At 42.0% G+C, this 23,886-nt stretch overlaps 3 protein-coding genes and 1 long non-coding RNA gene across 6 annotated transcripts; all 4 read left to right on the top strand.

Moving 5' to 3' along the window:
- Positions 1-740: 740 nt before the first annotated feature.
- Positions 741-3,678, top strand: LOC115746699 (E3 ubiquitin-protein ligase RSL1). Its single transcript, XM_030682587.2, has 2 exons — positions 741-1,714; positions 3,485-3,678. The coding sequence occupies exons 1-2, from the start codon at positions 828-830 to the stop codon at positions 3,558-3,560; spliced, it is 963 nt and encodes a 320-aa protein (XP_030538447.1). The 5' UTR covers positions 741-827; the 3' UTR covers positions 3,561-3,678.
- A 2,189-nt stretch (positions 3,679-5,867) lies between these two features.
- LOC125314590 (E3 ubiquitin-protein ligase RSL1-like) lies at positions 5,868-7,974 on the top strand. Of its 2 annotated transcripts, none has more exons than XM_048277236.1 (2): positions 5,868-6,981; positions 7,849-7,974. In XM_048277236.1, exons 1-2 carry the CDS (start codon positions 5,951-5,953, stop codon positions 7,874-7,876), a joined length of 1,059 nt encoding a protein of 352 aa, XP_048133193.1. In that variant the 5' UTR covers positions 5,868-5,950; the 3' UTR covers positions 7,877-7,974. The 2 variants fall into 2 exon arrangements, with proteins under 2 accessions (XP_048133193.1, XP_048133194.1); XM_048277237.1 differs by lacking the exon at positions 7,849-7,974 and adding an exon at positions 7,553-7,617.
- LOC115746698 lies at positions 5,883-22,466 on the top strand. 2 transcript variants are annotated; one of them, XM_048277235.1, is made up of 4 exons: positions 5,883-5,898; positions 9,247-9,986; positions 13,453-14,483; positions 22,359-22,466. In XM_048277235.1, exons 2-4 carry the CDS (start codon positions 9,300-9,302, stop codon positions 22,432-22,434), a joined length of 1,794 nt encoding a protein of 597 aa, XP_048133192.1. In that variant the 5' UTR covers positions 5,883-5,898; positions 9,247-9,299; the 3' UTR covers positions 22,435-22,466. The 2 variants fall into 2 exon arrangements, with proteins under 2 accessions (XP_048133192.1, XP_048133191.1); XM_048277234.1 differs by lacking the exon at positions 22,359-22,466 and adding an exon at positions 16,319-16,902.
- LOC115746700 lies at positions 18,927-19,468 on the top strand. The gene is made up of 3 exons (XR_004016073.2): positions 18,927-19,162; positions 19,280-19,303; positions 19,407-19,468. It is a non-coding gene; the product is annotated as an uncharacterized LOC115746700 (long non-coding RNA).
- Positions 22,467-23,886: the final 1,420 nt, after the last annotated feature.

Genomic DNA, 23,886 nt, shown 5'->3' with positions numbered 1-23,886 from the left:
CTTTCTCGAAATAATTCAAACCCTTACTATTGGTTTTTTACACACGCATACCGAATTTTTTTTTACGCAATTTGCAACCTAAATATACTTTTATTAAAAAAAAAAAACCTCAAACGCTTAATGGAATATTCTTAGAGAGCTTATATTCTAAGTAGTGCGGATATCGAAGCGCGATATGACACAACAAGACACTCTCACATGCTATTTAAAAAAAAAAATAGATAATTCGACATGTTGGGGCACATTGTATATTAAATATATGAATTATCATGTATATATAAAAATATCAGCGGTGAATTTTTTTTTCTTCTCATTATATTTGGGATTTATGATTAGATTTTTTTTTTTAGCTGGCCGAGTATATTAATTTTAGGGTGATTGGGTATGTGACTAAATATAGATATTTTCGATAAATTTACATTTTGACTCATAATTAATTGAAAAATTTAAAACTAATTCAGTGCACGTCGAAATGGCGTGCCACTGGTGTTTTTAGTGCGCCGATCTTATGTCGATCGCATGATAGAGAGTGTCGGAGTGAGTCAAATACTATACGGAAGCTCTCCTTCGAGAGAGTTTTGATGCTTCCTAGCCTATGTTTATGGCAGATGGGAAATGACCGTTGCTAGCAAAACGGTAATTTCAAATGTAACATCCACGCGATCACATTCCGTAAGTTTTTTGATTCCGAATATAAATTACATTTTCGCATAAAATAAAATTAAGTGCACTCATATGAACCCACGAAGTTGAGACGGCGAAGCGTTTTCGCTGTGAGCTTCCTGGGCTGTGCGGCTGTGACCCGTCATCGCTCGAACGAAGAACCAATGGCGACGGAGGAAGTTGCCGTCGAGATCGTCGACGTCGACCGGTACGACGTGTCGGCGTCGCGCTTCGCCCAGATCGCCGCCGGGGGGAACACCAAGTTCAGCGCCATCTCCGTCGAGCAGTACACCGAGGACAGAGAGCTCTACGAAGCGATCGTCGCTTCTCTCCCCCAAACCGGGCCCAAAAGCCTCAACGAGGACGAGGACGGCGACGATGTGCGAGTCCTGGACTCCTTTCCCACCGGGACTCGGCCATCGTCTTCGCGAAAGCGAAAGAAGCCCTACGGTGGCTCCTCGGTCACCGAACCAGGTGAGGCGTCGATTTCCAAGCCCGATCCTTCGTTTGTCTGTGAAATTTGCGTCGAGACGAGGGCGAGTGGTGACCTGTTTCGGATTAAGGGCTGTAGTCACGCATATTGCAACGATTGCGTCACTAAATACGTGGCTTCAAAGCTTCAGGACAACGTGACGCGCATAGACTGCCCTGTCTCGGGCTGCGCCGGGGTGCTGGAGCCGGAGTATTGTAGGTCGATACTCCCTCCCGAGGTGTTCGATCGTTGGGGCAATGCGTTGTGCGAGGCTCTGATTCCGGAGGCGGAGAGGTTTTATTGCCCGTTTAGGGATTGCTCGGCGTTGTTGATCCATGACGGAGACGCGGAGGTGAGGGAATCGGAGTGTCCGAATTGCCGGAGATCATTCTGTGCACAGTGTAGAGTGCCGTGGCATGCAGGGGTGGAGTGTCACGTGTTTCAGGGGTTGAACGAGGGGGAGAGAGGGAGGGAGGACATAATGTTGATGAAGCTGGCGGAGGAGAAGCATTGGAGGAGGTGCCCCAAGTGCAGTTTCTATGTTCAGAAGATTGATGGTTGCCCTTTTGTGAAGTGCAGGTTGGTTTGCTTATGGCTCTTCCTTATACTTTCCTAAATAAACAGTTCATGTAAAATCTGGAGAAGAAGTATGAATTTACCGCATGTTAGACCCTTTGACCCGATATATCTTGATGCTTGCTTACACATGTGGCGCATCTCTCATGGGGCTCGCTAAACTGGTGAGTCTGAGATTTTACGTACCCGATGCATTCAACAATGTCTGGTGAACGCACTGTCTGTGGCCTCTTGATGAATGAGTGTTGTTTACTTGTTCTTTGGCTTTTCCTATGTACCTTTTCGTGTCGTGTTTACTTGTCCCTTTCATTGGTTTTGGCATACCTGTGCAAATCCATCTTAGTTATGTTTGATCAACTTGGTTTGATATGCCATAGTCACTAATTGCTCGTATGTTTCTTCTCACTCCTATTGGTTTTCCCATCTGCATCTGTCGAGTACCGTTTTAACTGTAAAATGCTTTTGATGAGGAGATGAGGTTCCTCGGAGGATCTTTGCAACGAGAAATCACACTTTTGACTCTGTTAGGAGATGTGATGGATGACTGCAACTAATGTAAACTTGAGACTTGTAATAAATCAGCCATGCAACAGCTTGAGTAGCTTACACGAACTTTTCTCTCTTTTTTGATAACACTTGAGTGATCGTGGCTAAGCAAACATACTGATCTTATTATTCTCTATCTCCTCTATTCTCGGTTTCTTCATTAGTGCTATAGGATATGCCTGGAGCTTCAATACAACCTTACTAGCATTTGTATGAATTCTCAGTTCATGCTACAGCGTAGGACTTGTCGGCTTTTCTGTGTCTGTCATTTTGAGAGAGATTCGTCCTTAGCCACAGCAATATACACAGGTTAAATGGAAAGACTACAAGAGTAATGGTTAATGGATTGGTGAAATGACAATAAGTCAATCTACCATATGGATATGCATTGTGCGATGCCACATCTGCTTCATTAACCATCAATTTCTCTTAAAATGGCAAGCTATATGCATTGGTGAAATGACAATAAGTCAATCTACCATATGGATATGCATTGTGCCATGCCACATCTGCCTCATTAACCGTCAATTTCTCTTAAAATGGCAAGCTATAATGCATATGACAGATGTCATCAGTTTTTTCGTGAAAGCAAAGTTAATTCCAAGATCCTTCTTTTAAATTTCTTCAAATTTGCATTTGTTACACAGACACACTCAAAGATTGGTGAATCTAGATGTTGTTGAAGGTCGAGTTGCTTTAGGTGGTGATGGTGAGCCCCGATGGAGTCATTAGCTTATTTTTTTAATGGATGTCTGCCGTCTACTTTTGCAAGCTCTCTCTTGTTTGTTTACTCTTGTTGAATGTGAACAAAATGCTGATGTTGCTGAAACTACTACTACCAAATTCTTTTGCTATGCTTACACTGTCATATTATAAATTTCTCCTGCTACTGTGTAGGGTAAGTTTACCGAGGTGTTATCTTCTGTTTGTAGTGTCTAACACCTAAGCTCAGGCTTTGTTTTTCCTTGTCATTGATATTCGTGTAGCTCTATTTGCCCCTTGTAATGTGCGCATCGTATTTGGTTATCTTTTTCAACATCTCTCTGTAGTCTGTTCAATTCGGGAGTGCTGTGATTTTCAAGTTTTCTTGAGCCTGTTTGTTGTCTTGTGATCTCCTACCGTTGCTTGTTCAATCCCTGTGAAAAATTGAGACTGTCAGTGTATGATGCTTTGAAACTGGACCCAGGCAAACTCAATGTCTCAGTTCTGTTGTTGGAATTGTAACAGGTGCGGAGTTGAATTCTGCTACCGATGTGGATCCCAGGCAGTAAGATCGCATTACTGTCCAAAATGTCGGGGTTGAACCCTCTCGGCCCGATGTAAATAATCTCTCCTTTAAAGTCACATTACTGTACGAACTGTCGGGGTTTAATCCTTTTGGCCCCATGTGCATACTCTCTTCTTTAGGCTATTGCAGCACAGCGGTAATAACATGAAACAATGTAGTATTTTTTTTCTTTTTGTGGTCGAAACAATGTAGTATTTAGCTACTGCGTTTTGGTTCCTTTGTTGAGCTGAATCTTGCACTTCAACTTATACAATGCACTTGGAGATTTTGATCTTTTGGCCAAATGACTATCTTAAGGTTGACGAATGGATCCTCTTTTAGTCATCAAGAACATGGCAGCAATGTTAGGCATCCTAAGGTGATTTATTGACTTTTGCATGTTCGATGATGCAGCAAGCGGATATTTAAACTCGTGACCAATTCTCGCATGAATTGCTAAAGATCTAATAAGTCCAACGATCGAATAAGTCCAACATCGATTCCTTCGGGCAAAGCGGGATCCATTAATGCCAAATGTGTGTTTTTCAAATCATCGATCTTCGAAAAAAAAAAAAAAAGTCATTGACCGAGGGTAAAAATTCCAAAAAAAAAAAAAAAATCCGAAGTCCTCTCAGTTTTTCAAATAAGGGCCCAAATTGAATATTGTTTCAAATAATGATTTGAAGTGACATAATATGTTTCAAAATAAGGGTTTGAAATAGTCATATAGTTTTAAAAAAGGGCCTGGCATAAATGGCATTTTTGTCATTTGTCATTTTGATTTTTTTTGTTTATTTTTTCTCTACTTTCCCTCTTTTTGGTTTTTAAAAATGAAAAAAATTTATAAAAATGAGAAAACAACCACACGGGCGAGAGGGCCGGCCCTCCCACCTATGGTAGTCGCCCCACCACCGGCGAGGGGTCGGCGGGGGTAGCGAAGGCCGGGGCCTCCATGAGGGCGGGCGACCCCGCCGACCATGGGTGAGGGACAAATCGGGGGAGGGTTGGAACTTGGGTGTGGGTCGTTAGCCCTTGCCCGGATCCGGGAGAGGGCTCAACCCTCTCCTTGTTTTGGCGAGGGCCACCGGGCCTCGCCTGCGGTTGGCGGGGTTGCTGGCCTTCGCCACCCCCTTCCCCCCTAGTGGTGGGGGCGACAACAAGTTTATATGTTTTTTTTAAAATAATTTTTTGTTAAATTTTAAAGAAATAGAAAAAATAAAAATTTAATAAAAAGAAAAAAAAATCAAATATAGAAAACGATCGAAATGACCTTGAAATCATGCCATTTTTTAAAATTTCATGGCTACTTCAAGCGTGTGTTTGAAACAACACTCACTTCAGATCTTTGTTTGAAAAAATGAGGGCACTTCAAGCCCTTATTTGAAACAAAGTTCACTTTGGCCTTTATTTGAAAAAATGAGAAGATTTCGGACTTTTTTTTTTTTAATTTTCCTACAAAGGGAGAGAGAGATAGAGATAGAGATGATAGAGATAGAGAGAGATCTTTGAAGGTCCTTAAATCAAGGAGGATGGAATCTTTTATTTTAATCAAAGTTTTGCTAGTTTTCCTTTTTTTTTTTTTGGTCAGAAGTTTTACTATCTTAATTTTTTTTTTTTTGGGTCGGAAGAAGTTTTGCTATCTTAAGAAATCTGTTATTTGGTCACGACATAGCCCAATATACGAATAAAATCAGTAAATAAAAATATTTTCAACCTTGATATTACCTAAAAAAAAAAATAATCATCTTAAAAAAGTCCTTTGCTTGCTATTAAAATGGAGGATAAGCGTGTTCGTGCGGTTATATTTCCTTTAGATCTTATAGAAGGAAACTGAATCAGTGGAAGCGAATTGATAATTTAATATTGACATAAGAGGGTGAGATATCCACGAAAAGCGTGAAAATATTTCACACAGAATCAAGAAGAATTTTAATTTCCATCATGGACCGTGTTGTTTCCGTATTTTGTTTACTTGTTCGGAATTCAAATCTCCTTATCTTCCAACGACTTAAAATTATATTTCTATTGAGATAATCCAAATGCTTAGCATGTATTTATTTTGAAATATATGCCGACTTATCACGCGATTTTCAATTTCAAATGTCTAATATGACGCGTATTAAAGAAAACATCTCAATCGCTTAATGGAAGATTTCGAAAGAAGATAAATAAACCGTTTCATGGCAAAACAGATAATTTAAAATCGGACATCCTATCTATCAATCAGATCCCATAATGGGATTACTTCCTGATTTGAATTAAATTCTCCTCCTTTAAAGTAATTTTAAGTTCATTCAAATCACTCAGTCTCTTCTGTCGGTTTGTTTGCGGGCAAAACCCCAAACCCCAGAAAACGAAACGACGCTCCCTCTTGCGTTTTGGGGCTTCCGCGACTTGACACGTCTCGAGCTCGGAACGAAAAACCAATGGCGACGGAAGAAGTCGCCGTCGAGGGTGGAGACGTCGACCGGCGCGACGTGTCGGCGTCGGAGGAAGAAGTCTCCGTCGTGGGCGGCGACGTCGAATGGCACGACGTGTCGGCGTCGCGCCTCTCTCCGAGCTCGACCGTGCCCAACGCCACGCCCAACGCCATCTCCGTCGACATCGTCGACGTCGACAGGTACGACGTGCCGGCACCGTGCTTCGCTCCGGTCGCCGCCGGGGGCAACACCAAGTCCAACGCCATCTCCGTCGAGGAGTACATGGAGGACAGAGACCTCCATGAAGCGATCGTCGCTTCTCTTCTCCAAACCGGGTGCCAAAGCCTCAACAAGGACGACGACGTGCGAGTCCTGGACTCGGTTCCCGCCGGAACTCGGTCATCGTCTTCGCGAAAGCGAAAGAAGCCATATAGTGGCTCCTCGGTCACCGAACCTGGTGAGGCGTCGAATTCCAAGCCCGATCCTTCATTTATCTGTGAAATTTGCGTCGAGACGAGGACCAACAGCGACCTGTTTCGTATTAAGGGTTGTAGTCATGCGTATTGCAAGGATTGCGTTACTAGATACATAGCTTCAAAGCTTCACGACAACGTGACGCGCATAGGCTGCCCTGTCTCGGGCTGTGGCGGTGTCCTGGAGCCGGGTTGTTGCAGGTCCATACTCCCTCCGGAGGTGTTCGACCGTTGGGGCAATGCATTGTGCGAGGCCCTGATTTTGGAGGCGGAGAAATTTTACTGCCCGTTTAAGGATTGCTCGGCATTGTTGATCAAAGATGGAGGCGAGGCGGTCGTGAGGGAATCGGAGTGTCCGAATTGCCGGCGGTTGTTCTGTGCGCAGTGTAGAGTGCCATGGCACGCGGACGTGGATTGTCAGGAGTTTCAGGGGTTAAAGGAGGGGGAGAGAGAGAGGGAGGACATAATGTTGATGAAGCTGGCTCAGAACAAGCGCTGGAGGAGGTGCCCTAATTGCAGTTTCTACGTTGAGAAGATTGCTGGTTGCGGGGCTGTGATGTGCAGGTCGGTTTGCTTTTGGCTCTTCCTTGTATATCCTTAAATTAGATATATTCCCCTGACCAAAAACAGTTCATGTGAAATCTGGAAAAGTCGTATGATTTGCCACACGTTAGACCCTTTGACCTAGTTTTTCTTGAGGCTTACTTATACCCGCGGCTCGCCGAACTGAAGAGCCCGAGATTTCACATACCTGATGCATAACATTGTCTTGTGAACACACTGTCTGTGGCCACTTGGTGAATGATCGTTGTTTACTTGTTCTTTGGCTTTTCCTAGATTCAATTTGTGGCTTGTGTGGCTTGGTGTGTTCTACTTGTCCTTAATTGGTTTTGGCATGCCTGTGACAAATCCATCTTTGTTAATGTTTGATCAACGATGGTTTGATTTGCCATGGTCATTAATTGCCCTCATGTTCTGTTCTCACTCCAATTTGCTTTTCACCTCTGCATCTGTTGATTTCCTAATGAAAGAAGCTAGCTTTTTGGTGAGGAGATGAGGGCATGCCTGTGACAAATCCATCTTTGTTAATGTCGATTGTGAAAATTGCCAATGTTGCTGAAACTGCTGCTTCCAGATCCTTTTACTATGCTTACATATAAATTTCTCAGCCTACTGTGATTCTGTGGTTCTCTGTATGGTAAATTTTACCGTGGTTGTTATCTTCTGTTTGTTGTGTCTAACACCTAAGAGCTGGCTTTCAGTTTCCTTGTCAATGATTTTCTCGTAGCTTTATTTGCCCCTTGAAGCGTGTGTGCATCATATTTGGTGATCAATACTCTCTGTCAATAAGGGAAACTGTCCATGCATGATGGCTGAAAATGAAACCATGCAAACTCAAATGTCTTCGTTCTGTTCTCGGAATTGTAACAGGTGCGGAAAATACTTCTCCTACTACTGATGTGGAGCCCGAGCGAAAGAGCGACATTACTGTACAAAGAGCCGGCATCGAGCCCTCTCGGCAGGATGTACATAATCTCTTCTTTAGGCCATTGCAGCAAAGGCGGTATTTTCATCCTGCAAATCGATTGAACGCGAAACAATTTCTGGAGTAGTTAGCTACTAGATTTTGGTTCCTTTGTTGAGCTGAATCTTTGCACTTTTAACTTATACAACGTGCTTGGAGATTTTGATCTTTTAGCCGGATGACTATTTCTCTGATGCAGATTAGTTGGGGCATAAGGATGACGAGTGCATCCTCTTGTAGTCATCAAGAACATGGCAACAATGTTGGCCTAATTCCGTAAAAAAACCGTCAATTTTAGGTCAAGTCTCAAATCAGAAAAAATCCCAAATTTTAGATTTAGTCCCAAATCTACCCCCAAACTTTTTTTTTGGCTAAGAAAAAGCCCTACATCTTAAGTCCAGTACCAAATCTACCAAGAACTTTTCATTTTGTCTAAGATAAAAATCATCAATTTTTACTCTCATCCGAAATCTGATCCCTCGATCCAAAAATCTCTCGATTAGCCGTTCTAACGGTTCAATTTTGGAGAATTTCAACAATTTTTATTGAGGTAGATTTATTATCCATGTCAAAATGCCACGTCGGTCTGTTCCTATTGCTCCATTACTTTGTGATGTGGCTTTTTTTTATCGACGCAGGAAATGCCACATACCAACTGGACCACGAGTCAGATTTGAGAATAGATTGAAACTTTGTTATTTTTTCATTAAAAGTCCTTAAGCATATAATCTTTCTATTTTAATCTAGGTTTTGCTGTCTTAAGATATCTGTTATTTGGTCACGATGTAGCGCAATATTCGAATAGAATGAGGAAATAAAACAAAAAAAAGATTTCAAACAACTTAAGAGAAAAACCGGTTTCTAAATTCCGCACCCATTTTGTGGCATTAATATTTTCTTTAGATCTTACATAAGGAAACTAAATTAGCGGATGTGAATCGATATCAAAGTAAAAGTGCGACGAATCAAGAAAAAGCGTGAAAATACATAGAATCAAGAAATGTCTAGATCTAATTCCCATCATGGAACGCAAAGTTTCTATGCCTATTCGCTTTCGGAATACGAACGTCCTTATCTTTTTCTTTTTTTTTTTGTCGGAACAAACATCCTTATCTTGCAACGACTTAGGTCATTTTTATCAAAATAATTCAAATGCTTAGCACTTGTTTATTCTTAAATACATGCCGACTTTTTACGCAATTTTCAACCTCAAATACTTAATATACTGCTCATTAAAAAATTCCTCAAAGAATGGGAGGAATTTCATGGAGAAACATTAATTTAAAATCGAACATCGTATCATTGCGTTTTGGGGCTTCCGCGACTTGACACATCTCGAGCTCGGAACGAAAAACCAATGGCGACGGAAGAAGTCGCCGTCGAGGGTGGAGACGTCGACCGGCGCGACGTGTCGGCGTCGACGGAAGAAGTTTCCGTCGAGGGGGGCGGCGTCGACCGGCACGACGTGTTTGTGTCGCGCCTCACTCCGACCGCCAGAGGGCCCACCGCCAGGCCCAACGCCATCTCCGTCGAGATCGTCGACGTCGACAGGTACGAAGCGTCGGGGCCGCGCCTCGCTTCGATCGCCGCCGGGGGCAGCACCAAGTCCAACGCCATCTCCGTCGAGCAATACACCGAGGACAGAGACCTCCACGAAGCGATCGCGGCTTCTCTTCTACAAACCGGGTCCCAAAGCCTCGACAAGGACGACGACGTGCGAGTCCTGGACTCGTTTCCCGCCGGAACTCGGTCATCGTCTTCGCGGAAGCGAAAGAAGACGTACAGTTGCTCCTCGGTCACCGAAGCAGGTCAGACGTCGAATTCCAAGCCCGTTCCTTCGTTCATCTGTGAAATCTGCGTCGAGCCATTGGCGAAAAGCGACCTGTTTCGAATCAAGGGCTGTAGTCACGCGTATTGCAACGATTGCGTGGCTAAATACGTAGCTTCGAAGCTTCAAGACAACGTGACGCGCATAGGCTGCCCTGTCTCGGGCTGCGGCGGCGTTCTGGAGCCGGGGTATTGCAGCTCGATACTCCCTCCGGAGGTGTTCGATCGTTGGGGCAGCGCGCTCTGCGAGGCTCTGATTATGGAGGCGGAGAAGTTTTACTGCCCGTTCAAGGATTGCTCGGCATTGTTGATCAAAGACGGAGGGGCGATCGTGAGGGCATCGGAGTGTCCGAATTGCCGGAGATTGTTCTGTGCGCAGTGCAGAGTGCCGTGGCACGCGGAGGTGGAGTGCGGGGAGTTTCAGAAGTTGAAGGAGGGGGAGAGAGATAGGGAGGACATAATGTTGATGAAGCTGGCTGAGAAGCAGCAATGGAGGAGGTGCCCGAACTGCAGTTTCTATGTTCATAAGATTTCTGGTTGCTCGACGGTGAGATGCAGGTGGGTTTCCTTCTGGCTCTTCGTAATATTTTCCCTAATCAAACGGTTCATGTGAAATCTGGAAAATTCGTATGAATTTGCCGCATGTTTAGACCCTTCGATCCAGTTTTATCTTGAAGCTTACTTGTACCTGTGGCCTCTTGATGAATAATTGTTGTTTACTTGTCCTTCATTTGGTTTTTGGCATGCCCTTGCAAATCCGTCTTAGTTATGGTTGATCACTCATTGCTCTGATGTTTTTCTCTCACTCCAATGGCTTTTCCCCTCTGCATCTGTTGATTTCCTTACGAAAAAAGCTAGCTTTTTTATGAGGAGATGAGGTTCCTCGGAGGATCTTTGCAGCGAGGGATTACACTTTTGACTCTGTTAGGAAATGATGGATGATTGCAACTTTTATTAACTTGATGATTCATGTAAATTAGCCATGCCCATGCTCAACTAGTTAACTGCTTACATGGTTTTTTTTCTGTTTCTTCTCTGATAAAAAGTTGAGTGATGGTGGCTAATCAAAGATACAGATCTTACGATTTTTATCTCCTTGATTCTCGGTTTCTTCATGAGTGGTACAGTGTATGCCTGGAACTTATTTAAGAAGACAGTTACCTTTTACTAGCATTTGATTAACTTCTCAGTTCGTGCGACAGCAGTTAATCTCCGATACCGCATGGATATGCATTACGCTATGCGTCACACACACTTGCTTAATTCACCATCAAATTCTCTAAGCCCTATGCATTCCGCAGATGCATCAGTAGATGAACTCTGATTGCATTTGAGTCTCCCTGTGAAAGTAGAGTTAATTCACAAGAATTACCCTTCTTTTCTATTTCTTCAAACTCGTATACTATATATATATGGACACACTTTAAGAGAGGGCAAAGGTTGCTATATCTAGACGTTGTTTGAGGTCGAATTGCTTTAGGTGGTGGTGGGGAGTCTTGATCGAGTTATTAGCTTATTGTTTATAGATGTTGGCCGTTTACTTTGCAAGCTCTCTCATGTTTGTTTACTCTTGTTGCTTGTGAAAATTGCCAATGTTGCTGAAACTACTGTTTCCAGATTCTTTTACCATGCTTACACTTCAATTTCTCCGCCAACTGTGATTACGTGGTTCTTTGTATGGTAAGTTTACCGCAGTGTTATCTTCTGTTTGTAGTGTCTAACACCAAAGTGCTGGCTTCGAGTTTCCTCATCAATGATTTTCTTGTAGCTATATATTTGCCCAATGCGTGCATCATATTTGGTCATCTTTTTTGGGCAATTTTTCTGTCGTCTGTTCAATTGGGAACTGCAATATATTTCAAGTTTTCAAGAGCCGTTGACTTGTGATCATCTACTTTTTTTTTTTTTTACTTCCTTTCAATACCTGTGAACAAGGGAGAACTGTCAAATGTATGATGGCTGAAACTGAAGCCATGCAAACTCAAATGTCTTCCTTCTGTTGTTGGAAATGTAACAGGTGCGGATACTTATTCTGCTACCAATGTGGAGCCAAGGCCATGGGCCATGACTGCTGTAGAAGAATAAGGCGGCATTGAATCCTCTCGGCAGGATGTACATAATCTCTTCTTTAGGCTCTATTGCGGCTCGACGGTACATACATCATGGGATGCGATTTAATACGAGACTATATCTGAAGCATTTAGCTGCTAGATTTTGGTTCCTTTGTTGAGCTTTGTCCTGCATTTTGTAACTTGTAGAACGTGCCTGGAGATTTTGATCTTTTAGCCAGATGACTATCCATCTGATTCAGATCAGTTAGGGCATAAGGTTGACGGATGGATCCTTTCGGTGGTCGTCGAACACGGCAACTCCGTTAGGCATACTAAGGCGATTTATTGAATTTGACATATTAGATGACATGGCAAGATACTATTGGGTATTTAAATTAAGCTGGGAAAATGTTTTTCTTTTTTTTTTTCAAAAGAAGAAAACATTTTTTTTTTCATTTTTCTCCATCAACTTCTTTACATTCCTTTTCCGTTTCAGTAATTTAAAAACAATTCCAAATTTTTAAATTCTCCTTTTTTTATCTTTTCTTTTTCTCGTCGATCTTGGGCGAGCTGACCTCGCCAGTGACTAGGGAGCTTGAGTCTCGCCAGCCTCGAGCTCGGTGCTGGTGAGGCTCATGATCACTAGCCTTGCCGCTAGCGAGTTTGAGCCTTATTGGATTTGTCGAGTTGGCACCTCGAGGAGAAAGAAAAAAAAAATTTTGGTCAAAAAATAAAATGTCATTAAAAGTTTGAAATTTTTGGTGAGTTTCTTAGGATAATTAATTTCTTGCTAAATGATGAAAATTATTTTCGTTATCCAAATTTTTGTTTTAGGATAATTAATTTCATGCCAAACAATGGAAGTTGTTTTTTTTTATTTTATTTTTAAGTCTCAGCCAAAAGTTTAACGAAAAGTTATTTCAACATTTTGAAAAGTTGCCATCATAACAATCAAATACCTGATTTGGACCCCAAAAAAAAAAAAAAATCAAATACCTGATTTAAGTTAAATTTTCCGCATTTAAAACTACTTAAGTTCATTCCCACTCACTCCAGTCTTGTGAACCCAGAAAGCGAAACGATACTCCTTTTCCCGTTTTGTGCTTCCTGGACTGACACACCGTCGACCGGTACGACGTATTGGCGTCGCGCTTCGCTCCGACCGCCACTGGGGCCAACACCAAGTCCAACGCCATGTCCGTAGAGCAGTACGTCGAGGACAGAGACCTCTATGAAGCGATCATCGCTTCTCTTCTCGAAACCAGGTCACAACCCCTCAACGAGGACGGCGACGGCGCTGTGCGAGTCCGGGACCCGGTTCCCATCGAAACCCGGTCTTCGTCTTCCCGAAAGCGTAAGAGGAAGCCCTACAGGAGCTCATCGGTGACCGAAACAGGTCAGCCCTCGAATTCCAAGCCCAACCCTTCGTTTATCTGTGAAATTTGCGCCGCGGCGAGGACGAATAAGCACCTGTTTCGTATTACGGGTTGTAGTCACGCATGTTGCAACGATTGCGTCACTAAATACGTAACTTTGAAGCTTCACGACAACGTGACGCGCATAGACTGCCCTGTCTCGGGCTGTGGCAGTGTTCTGGAGCCGGGTTATTGTAGCTTGATACTCCCTCCTGAGGTGTTCGATCGTTGGGGAAATGCATTGTGCGAGGCTCTGATTTTGGAGGCGGAGAAATTTTACTGCCCGTTTAAGGATTGCTCGGCATTGTTGATCAAAGATGGAGGCGCGGCGGTCGTGAGGGAATCGGAGTGTCCGAATTGCCGGAGATTGTTCTGTGCGCAGTGTAGAGTGCCATGGCATGCGGGGTTAGAGTGTCAGGAGTTTCAGGGGTTGAATGAGGGAGAGAAAGGGAGAGAGGACATAATGATTCAGCTGGCTCCATCTTCGTCCTTGCGAAAGCCAAAGTGCAAGACGAAGCCCTACAGTGTGTCATTGGCCACCGAAACAGATCAGCCGTTGAATTCTGAGAAAGGGAGGGAGGACATAATGATTCGGCTGGCTCCATCATTGTCCTCGCAAAAGCCAAAGCGCAAGAAGAAGCCGTACAGTGGGTCATTGGTCACCGAAATAGATCAGCCGTTAAATTCCAAGCCAGATGCTTCAATTATCTGTGAAATTTGCATCGAGCCAAGGACAAACAGCGACCTGTTTCATATTAAGGGTTGTAATCACACGTATTGCGTTGATTGTGTTACTAAATACGTAGCTTCAAAGCTTCAGGACAATGTGACGCACATAGATTGCCCTGTCTCGGGATGTGGCGGCCTTCTGGAGCCGGAGTATTGTAGGTCGATACTCTCTCCGGAGTTGTTCGATCGTTGGGGCAATGCATTGTGCGAAGCTCTGATTTTGGAGGGGGAGAGGTTTTACTGCCCGTTTAAGGATTGCTCAGCATTGTTGATCAATGATGGAGGCGTGGTCGTGAGGGAATCAGAGTGTCCGAATTGCCGGAGATTATTTTGTGCAGAGTGTAGAGTGCCATGGCATGCAGGGGTGGAGTGTCAGGAGTTTCAGGAAATGAAGGAGGGGGAGAGAGGGAGGGAGGACATAATGTTGATGAAGCTGGCTGAGAAGAAACATTGGAGGAGGTGCCCTAAGTGCAGGTTCTTTGTTCAGAAAATTTCTGGTTGCGCTTTTGTGAAGTGCAGGTAGGTTGGTTTGCTTTTGGCTCTTATATTTCCGTAATTAAAACATATCCCCCTAACCAAGCAGTTCATGTAAAATCTGGAAAAGTTGTATGAATTTGCCACATGTTAGACCCTTTGACCCAGTTTATCTTGATGCTTACTTATGCCTGTGGCGCGTTTCACGTGGGGCTCGCTAAACTTAAGAGTCTGAGATTTCACATACCCAATGCAGTTAACAGTGTCTTGTGAACTCACTGTCTGTGGCCAATTGATGAATAATTGTTGTTTACTTGTTCTTCGGCTTTTCCCATGTGCCCTACTCTTTTTTATTTTTTTTGGGTTTGTGTGGCTTGGTGTACTTATCCTTCACCGTTTTGGCATGCCTGTGCAAATCCATCTTTGTTATGTTTGATCAACGTGGTTAGATTTGCCATGGTCACTCATTGCTATAATGTTTTTTCTCACTCCATTTGGTTTTCCCCTCTGCACCTTTTGATTTCCTACTGAAAGAAACTTTTGATGAGGAGACGACGTTCCTTGGAGGATCTTTGCAACGATGAATTACACTTTTGACTCTGCTAGGAAGTGTGATGGATGACTGCTGCTAATATAAACTTGATATTTCAAATACATTAGCCATGCACATCTTCAAGTAGTTAACTGCTTACCTGAATTTCTCTTTTTCTTTTTGATAAAATCTTTAGTAATTGTGGCTAACAACCGTACAGATTTTATGAATCTCATTTCCTTGATTCTCGGTTAATTCATAGTATGTGCTTGGAACTTAAATAAGGAGATGGTTAGCATTTGTGTAAATTCTCAGTTTATGCTACACCATAGGACTTCTTGGCTTTTCTATGTTTGTCACTTTGAGAGAGAGAGATTCCTCCTTTGCCCCAGTTATGTAGACAGGTTAAATGAAACTCTCTTTCAAAAAAAAAAAAAAGAAGAAGAAGAAGAAGAAGATAATAACATTAATGATGGTTAATGGATTGGTGAAATATACTAGGTTTGCTCCAAGGGAACAACGATAATAAGTTTATCTGATACCATATGGATTTGCATTATGTTATGTGTCACATTTGCTCCATTCACCATCAAAATTCTTCAAGCCATATGCATACCACATATGTCATCAGTTGATGAACACTGATTGCATTTGAATTAGCAGTCTTTCCATGAAAGGTAATTCACAAGAATTACCCCTCTTTTCGATCTGTTCAAACTTGTATTTGTTTAATGGACACACTTGAAAAAGGGCAAAGGTTGCTAATCTCAAGACTTCATTCAAGGCCGCATTGCTTTAGGTGGTGGTGGTGAGTCCCAATCAAGTTAGTGGCTTATTGTTTATAGATGTCTGCTGTCTACTTTGCAATCTCTCTTACGTTTTTTTACTCTTGTTGATTGGGAAAATTGCCTATGTTGCTAAAACTAGTGCTTCCAGATTCCTTTACTATGCTTGCACTTAAATTTCTGCGCTTACTGTGATTCTGTGGTTCTCTGTATGGTAAATTTACAATGGTGTTATCCTCTGTTTGTAGTGTCTAGGTGCTGGCTTTGAGTTTCCTTGTCAATGATTTTCGCGTAGCTTTATTTGCCCCTTGTAATGTGCATATCATATTAGGTTATCTTTGACCAAAAAAAGAAATATTGGGTTATCTTTTTTGGCATTGCTCTGTTGTCTATTCAATTGGGGAGTGCAATATTTTGCGAGTTTTCAAGAGCCATTGACTTGTGATCACCTACCAGTTTTCTTGTTTCAATCCTGGTGAACAAGGAAACTGTCGATGTATGAGGCGCCGAAACTGAAACAATGCAAACTCAATGTCTTCCTTCTGTTCTTGGAATCGTAACAGGTGCAGAGTTGAATTTTGCTACCGATGTGGAGCCCAGGCAAAAGAATCGCATTATTGTACTAAATGTCGGGGTTGAATCCACTCGGCACGATGTGCACGATCTCTTCTTTATGCTGTTGCAGTACGACGGTATATACATCCTGTTGCAGGAGCATCTTGCTCCATGGGACAATTATCAAGCTCAACTCATGTTCTAGACCAATCCTTACTCTTGCAAGCAAGTGCTAATTTCGTTGAATCAATGGGTCCATGTCTAAAGCTGTTGATTCAGCTTGCTAGACTAGTTGTCGATTTCATCTTTGCCAATCGGCTCCCAAGATGTTTAGACTCCTAATTAACTACCTAGCAGCCGGAAGTAGTTCTGATCCGTTTCCATGGTTGTTTGTGGATTTTCTAAGGTGGCTATTCATCTTCCAATGGTAGCGGACGAATTTGGGGTGTCCAATATTAGATTCATGCATGGTCTTAGTCAAATGCATTTACTCCTAGTTTTTGTGAATATTTATTCTGAAGTCAGTGTCAAGGGTCTTAATAATGTACAAGATACAAGGCTTGAATTTAAATGCATGCGAGATTTTCCTCAAGTGGATGAATTTTTATTTCGGTTCTCTGTCCAAATAACTTTGGTAGGGAACCAGAAAGTCCTTTATTGGGTTTCTATTACGATTTGCTGGTGAACTTCTAATATCACGAAGTCCTTTATTCTTGGCGGATGGCTTAGGGCACGCATGATAACCATTCTATTTCTCTGTTTCTATTTCAAATCTGTTTTTACAATGAATTTCTGTTCGAGGAACATAAATTTGATGTTGTTGTCAAAGGTTTTTTTTGTTTAAAAACTCATCCATAAACTAGAAATGGAATAATCTATTTTTAGTTAGAAATTGATTCCAGAAATAAAATGATTATCATGTGTGCTCTTAGTCTTTATCCTTAGGTGGTGAGCTTCATTTATCTTGAAGCCCTTTATTCTTAGTTGACGATTTAACAAGAAGTCATTTATTTTTGGCTAATAATGTTTTTTTTTTAGATCTTGGTGGTGAGCTTCATTTATCCCGAGGGTTATCATTGGTTGGTGATCATTACGTGTCAAAATTCCTATTGTCATTCAAAATTCATCCCATCACGCATCACGGATCGATATCAATATAAGAGTGCGGGTGATATCAATATAAGAGTGCGGGTAATAAAAAAAAATGAAAAATATCGAGAGTCATGCAAAATATTGATCTCATCACGAATTGCATTGTATCCATATTTTCTACGCATTCTAAATTTAAATCTTTTTATCTTGCATCCATTTAGATTCCTTTTCTCTTAATAATTCGAACCCTTACATTTTCATAAACGCATGTCCACTTTTCACGTAATTTCAACTTCAAATGCTTAATATATTACTTACAAATAAAAGAAAGCCGCTAGGCTGATCATTCCCGCAAAATGGTGATGGGACGGTCAATGGTCAGCCGCACAATTGTTTTGTGGAAACGGGAAGACATCATCGTCTCATTTCAGCATTTTGACCCCATATTTATTTTCTTTACTTTTATATATTTTTTTTATTGCGAGCTGAATTTGAGAGATAAAATCATAAGGCGGCCCACGCAATCAATCTTCTTGAATATGAAAAAAAGAAAAAAATAGATTGGATGCTCAAATAGAAATATTTAGAAGCGTAAAAATATTATCACTTACAGAAAGGAAAATACTAATGTCATCATATAGATCTACTAATTTAAAAGATGAATCAACACTTGAAACATTGGCTGCGTAACTAATAACGAATGTGCAATTAAATGGCTGCTCATTCCTTTTGCTCAAAATAAATTGCTCTAGAAGGACTCTACGTGACCTAAAATTAAGATCGATGATATCGATTACGCATAAAACAAATAAAGTAAAGCGAAAATCAAAATAAGAATGATGAATTAGCAAAGAAAAAAATATACCCTGTTGATTCAAATCTAATAAATGAAGATGTGCAGGAACCTAAAACATTACAAAGTCAATTTTAGGATCACATGAGTCAAAGCTAAAATAAAAAGAAAAATGATTTCGATTGATTTTTAAAGAAATTTTACCTAATATAGCTCCAATGTTTAGTTCGTTGAGAATATTCACGTGGCCACTCGATACCTGTCATGCTGTCCATTTATCATTTCACACGGATAAAAAGTCAATGTATAGTAAGGTATTGTTTTTCAAAGTGAAACAATAACAAGTACCAACAATAATTGAAAACCCTTGATTCTTTGTCCATTGCAAATCAAAATCTGTAGAAATTTTTTTGTATGTAAGATTTATAGAAACTGTCCACAATTTCTTAGAGATTTTGGAATATATATATATTTTTATTTTCCAAGGGAGGTAAAAGTAAAAAGAAATCTGTTAGACAAGCAGAACCTTCCAAAAATCTCTTCCTACCCAAGCCCACCGCCTCTCGGATGCAGCGAATATTCCCCACATCCTCGTCTCCCCACGCTTGTCCCCACGCTCACTCTAAGCGCGTGCGCACACAATGCTATCCGAATCCCGCAAGCTCGGCGCGTGTCCGTCGTCCCATCCGGAACCAGCGGCTCAAACAGCGGTTCGAAGATGCATTGCATCCTTCTTTCGATTTTCAAGGGGGATTTCGTTTTGCCCAAGCAAGGGAAAAAGAAGCGAGAGCCGCCTCGAGTCGCGTGACCCGAGCCGAGCTAACTCGCCGCTCGACTCGCTATTTAAATCGCCCCTCCTCACTCGCTCGTCTCAGGAACACCCTAAGTCACTGTCTTTCTCTGTCCTCTGCTTCTCGTCTTCTCTCTCGTCATTTCCAATCCCTCGTCGCGCGGCGCTTGATCATGGGTACGATCTCTTGTCTCCCTTCGTTCGATCGATCGATCGATCGATCGCGAGTTTCTTCTCTTTCTTTATTCGGTTTCGTTCGATGCTGATGTGTTTTGTTTGGATCTGTCTTGGCAGGGAGGGTTAAGAACGGAAACAACGGTCAGTGAGCTCGATCGCGATTCCACTGTGTGCCTTGGAGCTTGATCGGGAGATCTCCGTTTCTGTGGCTAATTTAGGGTTGATTTGGTTGTGTCTTGTTCAGGTTTGGGAAGGATCGTTCGCTTGGTCGCGAGGGTCGTTCTCCAGAGGGACGAAATGCGATGTGAAGAATCTAGCAAATTAGGTAGTTGTTAAACTACACACCTATGCAAGGCGTAGATGCTTTCATCACTGGCATCTTCGGTTGCATCGACTGCGATGAAAACCTCATACTTTCTTGCAATCGAAGAAGCATAGATTAAAGAACATTTCTCCATAGTTATAACTTATTCGATTACAGAATCCTACGATAATTATGTTCCTATTTTTTGGAGTTATTAAGGATTTTTTTTTTAATTTTTTGCAATTTGGAAATAATACCCACATAATTTTTTTATTTGGCCAAGAATAATATCTATTATTTAAAAAAGCTGCAGCTTATTGTCAGAATACTTTTAAATAAGATCTTGTGATAACCTTGTTTGACAATTTCCTTAACTTAAATTAAATTTTCTTTATTTATGATAATTTAAGTTCATTCAACTCACTCAGTCTTATGAACCCAGAAGACGACACGACGCCCCGTTCTCTTCCTGAGCACACCGGACTGACACATCGCGGGAGGGCGAACGGAAAATCAACGGCGACGGAAGAAGTAGCCGCCGTCGAGGAGGGCGTCGACGTCGAACGGCACGACGTGTCGGCGTCACATTTCGCTCCGATCGCCACCGGGGGCAACTCCAAGTCCCGCGCCAACTCCGTCGAGCAGTCCACCGAGGACAGAGACCTCCGTGACGCGGTCGTCGCTTCTCTCCCCCAAACCAGGTCCGAAAGCCTCAACGAGGACTGCGACGGCGGTGACGATGTGCGAAAAGATAAGAAGAAGCCCTACAGTGGCTCGTCCGTGACCGAAACAGGTCAGCCCTCGAATTCCAAGCCCAACCCTTCGTTTATCTGTGAAATTTGCGCCGCGGCGAGGACGAAAAAGGACCTGTTTCGTGTCACGGGTTGTGATCACGCATGTTGCAACGATTGCGTCACTAAATACGTAACTTTGAAGCTTCACGACAACGTGACGCGCATAGACTGCCCTGTCTCGGGCTGTGGCAGTGTTCTGGAGCCGGATTATTGTAGCTCGATACTCCCTCCTGAGGTGTTCGACCGTTGGGGAAATGCATTGTGCGAGGCTCTGATTTTGGAGGCCGAGAGGTTTTATTGCCCATTCAAGGATTGCTCGGCATTGATCATCAATGACGGAGATGCGGTCGTGAGGGATTCGGAGTGTCCGAATTGCTGGAGATTATTCTGTGCACAGTGTAGAGTGCCATGGCATGCAGGGTTAGAGTGTAAGGAGTTTCAGGGGTTGAACGTGGGGGAGAGAGTGAGGGAGGACGAGCCTGACCCTACATTTGTCTGTGAAATTTGCGTCGAGCCGAGGACAAACAGCGACCTGTTTTGTATTAAGGGTTGTAGTCACTCGTATTGCCATGATTGTGTTACTAAATACGTAGCTTCAAAGCTTCAGGACAATGTGACGCACATAGATTGCCTTGTCTCGGGATGTGGCGGCCTTCTGGAGCCGGAGTATTGTAGGTCGATACTCCCTCCGGAGTTGTTCGATCGTTGGGGCAATGCATTGTGCGAAGCTCTGATTTTGGAGGGGGAGAGGTTTTACTGCCCGTTTAAGGATTGCTCAGCATTGTTGATCAATGACGGAGGCATGGTCATGAGGGAATCGGAGTGTCCGAATTGCCGGAGATTATTCTGTGTGCAGTGTAGAGTGCCGTGGCATGCAGGGGTGGAGTGCGGGGAGTTTCAGAAGTTGAAGGAGGGGGAGAGAGGGAGGGAGGACATAATGTTGATGGAGCTGGCTGAGAAGCAGCAGTGGAGGAGGTGCCCTAAGTGCAGTTTCTATGTTCAGAAGAGTGATGGTTGCTCGTTTGTGAATTGCAGGTTGGTTGGTTTCCTTTTGGCTCTTCCTTATGTTTCATCAGTGCTATAGTATATGCCTGCAACTTAAATAAGAAGACAGTTACCTTACTAGCATTTGTTTAAGTTCTCATTTCATGTTGCAGCATAGGACTTGTTGGCTTTTCTATGTTTGTCATTTTGAGAGGGAGAGAGACAGAGAGAGAGGTTCCTCCTTAGCCACAGTTACATACACAGGATAAACAGAAGGTGTTTGTTCTTCAAAAAGAAAAAACTGCAAAGGTTAATGGGTTTGTGAAAGTTTACCAGGTTAACTCCATGTAAACGATGATGCTAAGTTAATCTGATACCGCATGGGTATGCATTATGTTATGCATCGCATTTGCTTCATTCACCATCAAGTTCTCTAAGCTATATACGCATACCCAGACGTCATCAGTAGATGAACACTGACTGCATTTGAATTAGCAGTTTTTCTGTCAAAGTAGAGTGAATTCAAAAGAATTACCCTTCTTTTCGATCTCTTCATACTTGTATATGTTGTATGGACAAACTTGAAGAAAAGGCAAAGGTTGCTAAAATCTCTAGATGTCGTTCAAGGTCGAATTGCTTTAGGTGGTGGTTGTGAGTCCCAAAGGTTGCTCTCTCATGTTTGTTTACTTTTGTGGATTGTGAAAATTGCCAATTTTGCTGAAACTACTGCTTCCAGATTCTTTTACTATGCCTTGCCCTCAAATTTCTCCACCTACTGTGATTCTGTGGTTCTCTGTTTGGTTAGTTTACCGTGGTGTTATCTTCTGTTTGTAGTGTCTAACACCTAAGAGCTGGCTTTGAGTTTCCTTGTTAATGATTTTCTTGTAGCGTTATGTGCAGCATGTGGTTGTCTTTTTTGGGCATTTCTATGTTGTCTGTTCAACTGGGGAGTCCAATATTTTTCTAGTTTTTCAAGAGCCACTGGCTTATGATCACCTACCGCTTCTTTTTTCCCCCCAATTCCTGTGCAATAAGGGAAACTGTCAATGGATGATGGCTGAAATTGAAACCATGCAAACTCAATGTCTTCCTTCTGCTCTTGGAATTTTAACAGGTGCGGAGTTGAGTTCTGCTACCGATGTGGAGCCCCGTCAAAAACGTCGCATTACTGTACAAAGTGTCTGCGTTGAATCCCCTCGGCATGATGTACGTGATCTTGTCTTTAGGCTATTGCGGCACGGCAGCATATACATGGTGCGATTTTAGCATCACAACTATTTCTGAAGTTAGTGCAGCTACAAGATTGTGGTTCCTCTGTTGAGCTAGAAGTTAGTTCAGCTACAAGATTGGGGTTCCTCTGTTGAGCTTCATCTTGCACTTTTAACTCATAGAATGGTGCTCAGGGATTTTGATCTTTTACAAATGACTATCCATCTGATGCCAGATTAGTTGGGGGCATAAGATTTGACGAATGGATCCTTTTCGGTCATCAAGAACATGGCAACAATGTTAGGCGTACTAAGTCCTTTTAGTTCAATTTTCCATATTAAGATGATCCGTTGATAGTGATTATGCGGTCGTCAAATCATATGATTAAACAGAGAGAGTACTCCGGTTTGAATTCGAACCTCAAGTACTGGAATTACATCGATACTGGCAGCAATGTCTTCTTCATGTATTTTATCTTGGGAAAATTTTATCAAGAAAGTTTTCAACCTTTCACATTTTTGCCAATTCAGTCCTTAACCTTTTAAATTTGCCGATTTAATCCTAAACGTTTTCGCCTTTTACCGCACTACAAAAAAACAAGGATTTAGCCACGAAAAATTAGCGATGAAAAAAATTCGTCACTAATTTGCGACGAAAATAGTGACGAAAACAAAATTCGTCGCTATTTGTGACAAAAATAGCGACGAAAATAGTGACGAAACTATATTCGTAGCTAATTGGCAACGAAAATAGCGACGAAAATATATTCGTCGCTAAATTGGCGACAAAAATAGAGACTAAAACAAATTCGTCGCTAAGTTGCGACGAAATTAGAGACGAACAACTTTTTCGTAGCTAAATTAGCGACGAAACGGTGATTCGTCGCTAATTTAGTGACGAAAAAGTGATTCGTCGGTAAACTAACTTCTATAATTTAGCGATGAAAAAGTAGTTCATCGCTAAATTAGCGACGAAAATCATTTCGTCGCAAAATTCGTTGCAAAATTTGCGACGAAAGTAATTTTTGTCGCTAAATTACAGATTTTTTTTTGTCGCTAAAGTCCACTAACATCTTTTCTTCATTAATTTATACAATTAATGACAAAATTTGCAATTCTCATCAGATTAACCACGTTTACTATAAAAAATTCAAGCAAATACTTGGGTAAGTGTTTTTGACATGATTATTTTTTTCAAGTTCAAAGAAATTGTCTTGTCACATACATAATTTAGTTTTTAGAATTTTGTGGTCTTAATTAAGAGTATTAAGCATTAGATATGATATTTTTAATATTTTATAAATCTTTAATTAGTATGCGTGTACAATGCAAAAAGATAGGGCTTGAATGTATAATAAGAACTTATCCAAACATCGAGGATTGGCCAATGATTTTCGTGGTGGGTTGAAACAATTTCTAGACTTTGCTCCCAAT

This window comes from Rhodamnia argentea, chromosome 4 (genome assembly GCF_020921035.1).
Source record: "Rhodamnia argentea isolate NSW1041297 chromosome 4, ASM2092103v1, whole genome shotgun sequence".
Taxonomy (NCBI): domain Eukaryota; kingdom Viridiplantae; phylum Streptophyta; class Magnoliopsida; order Myrtales; family Myrtaceae; genus Rhodamnia; species Rhodamnia argentea.
The sequence above is the reverse complement of the archived record's forward strand: the minus strand, read 5'-3'. Positions and strand labels throughout refer to the sequence as shown.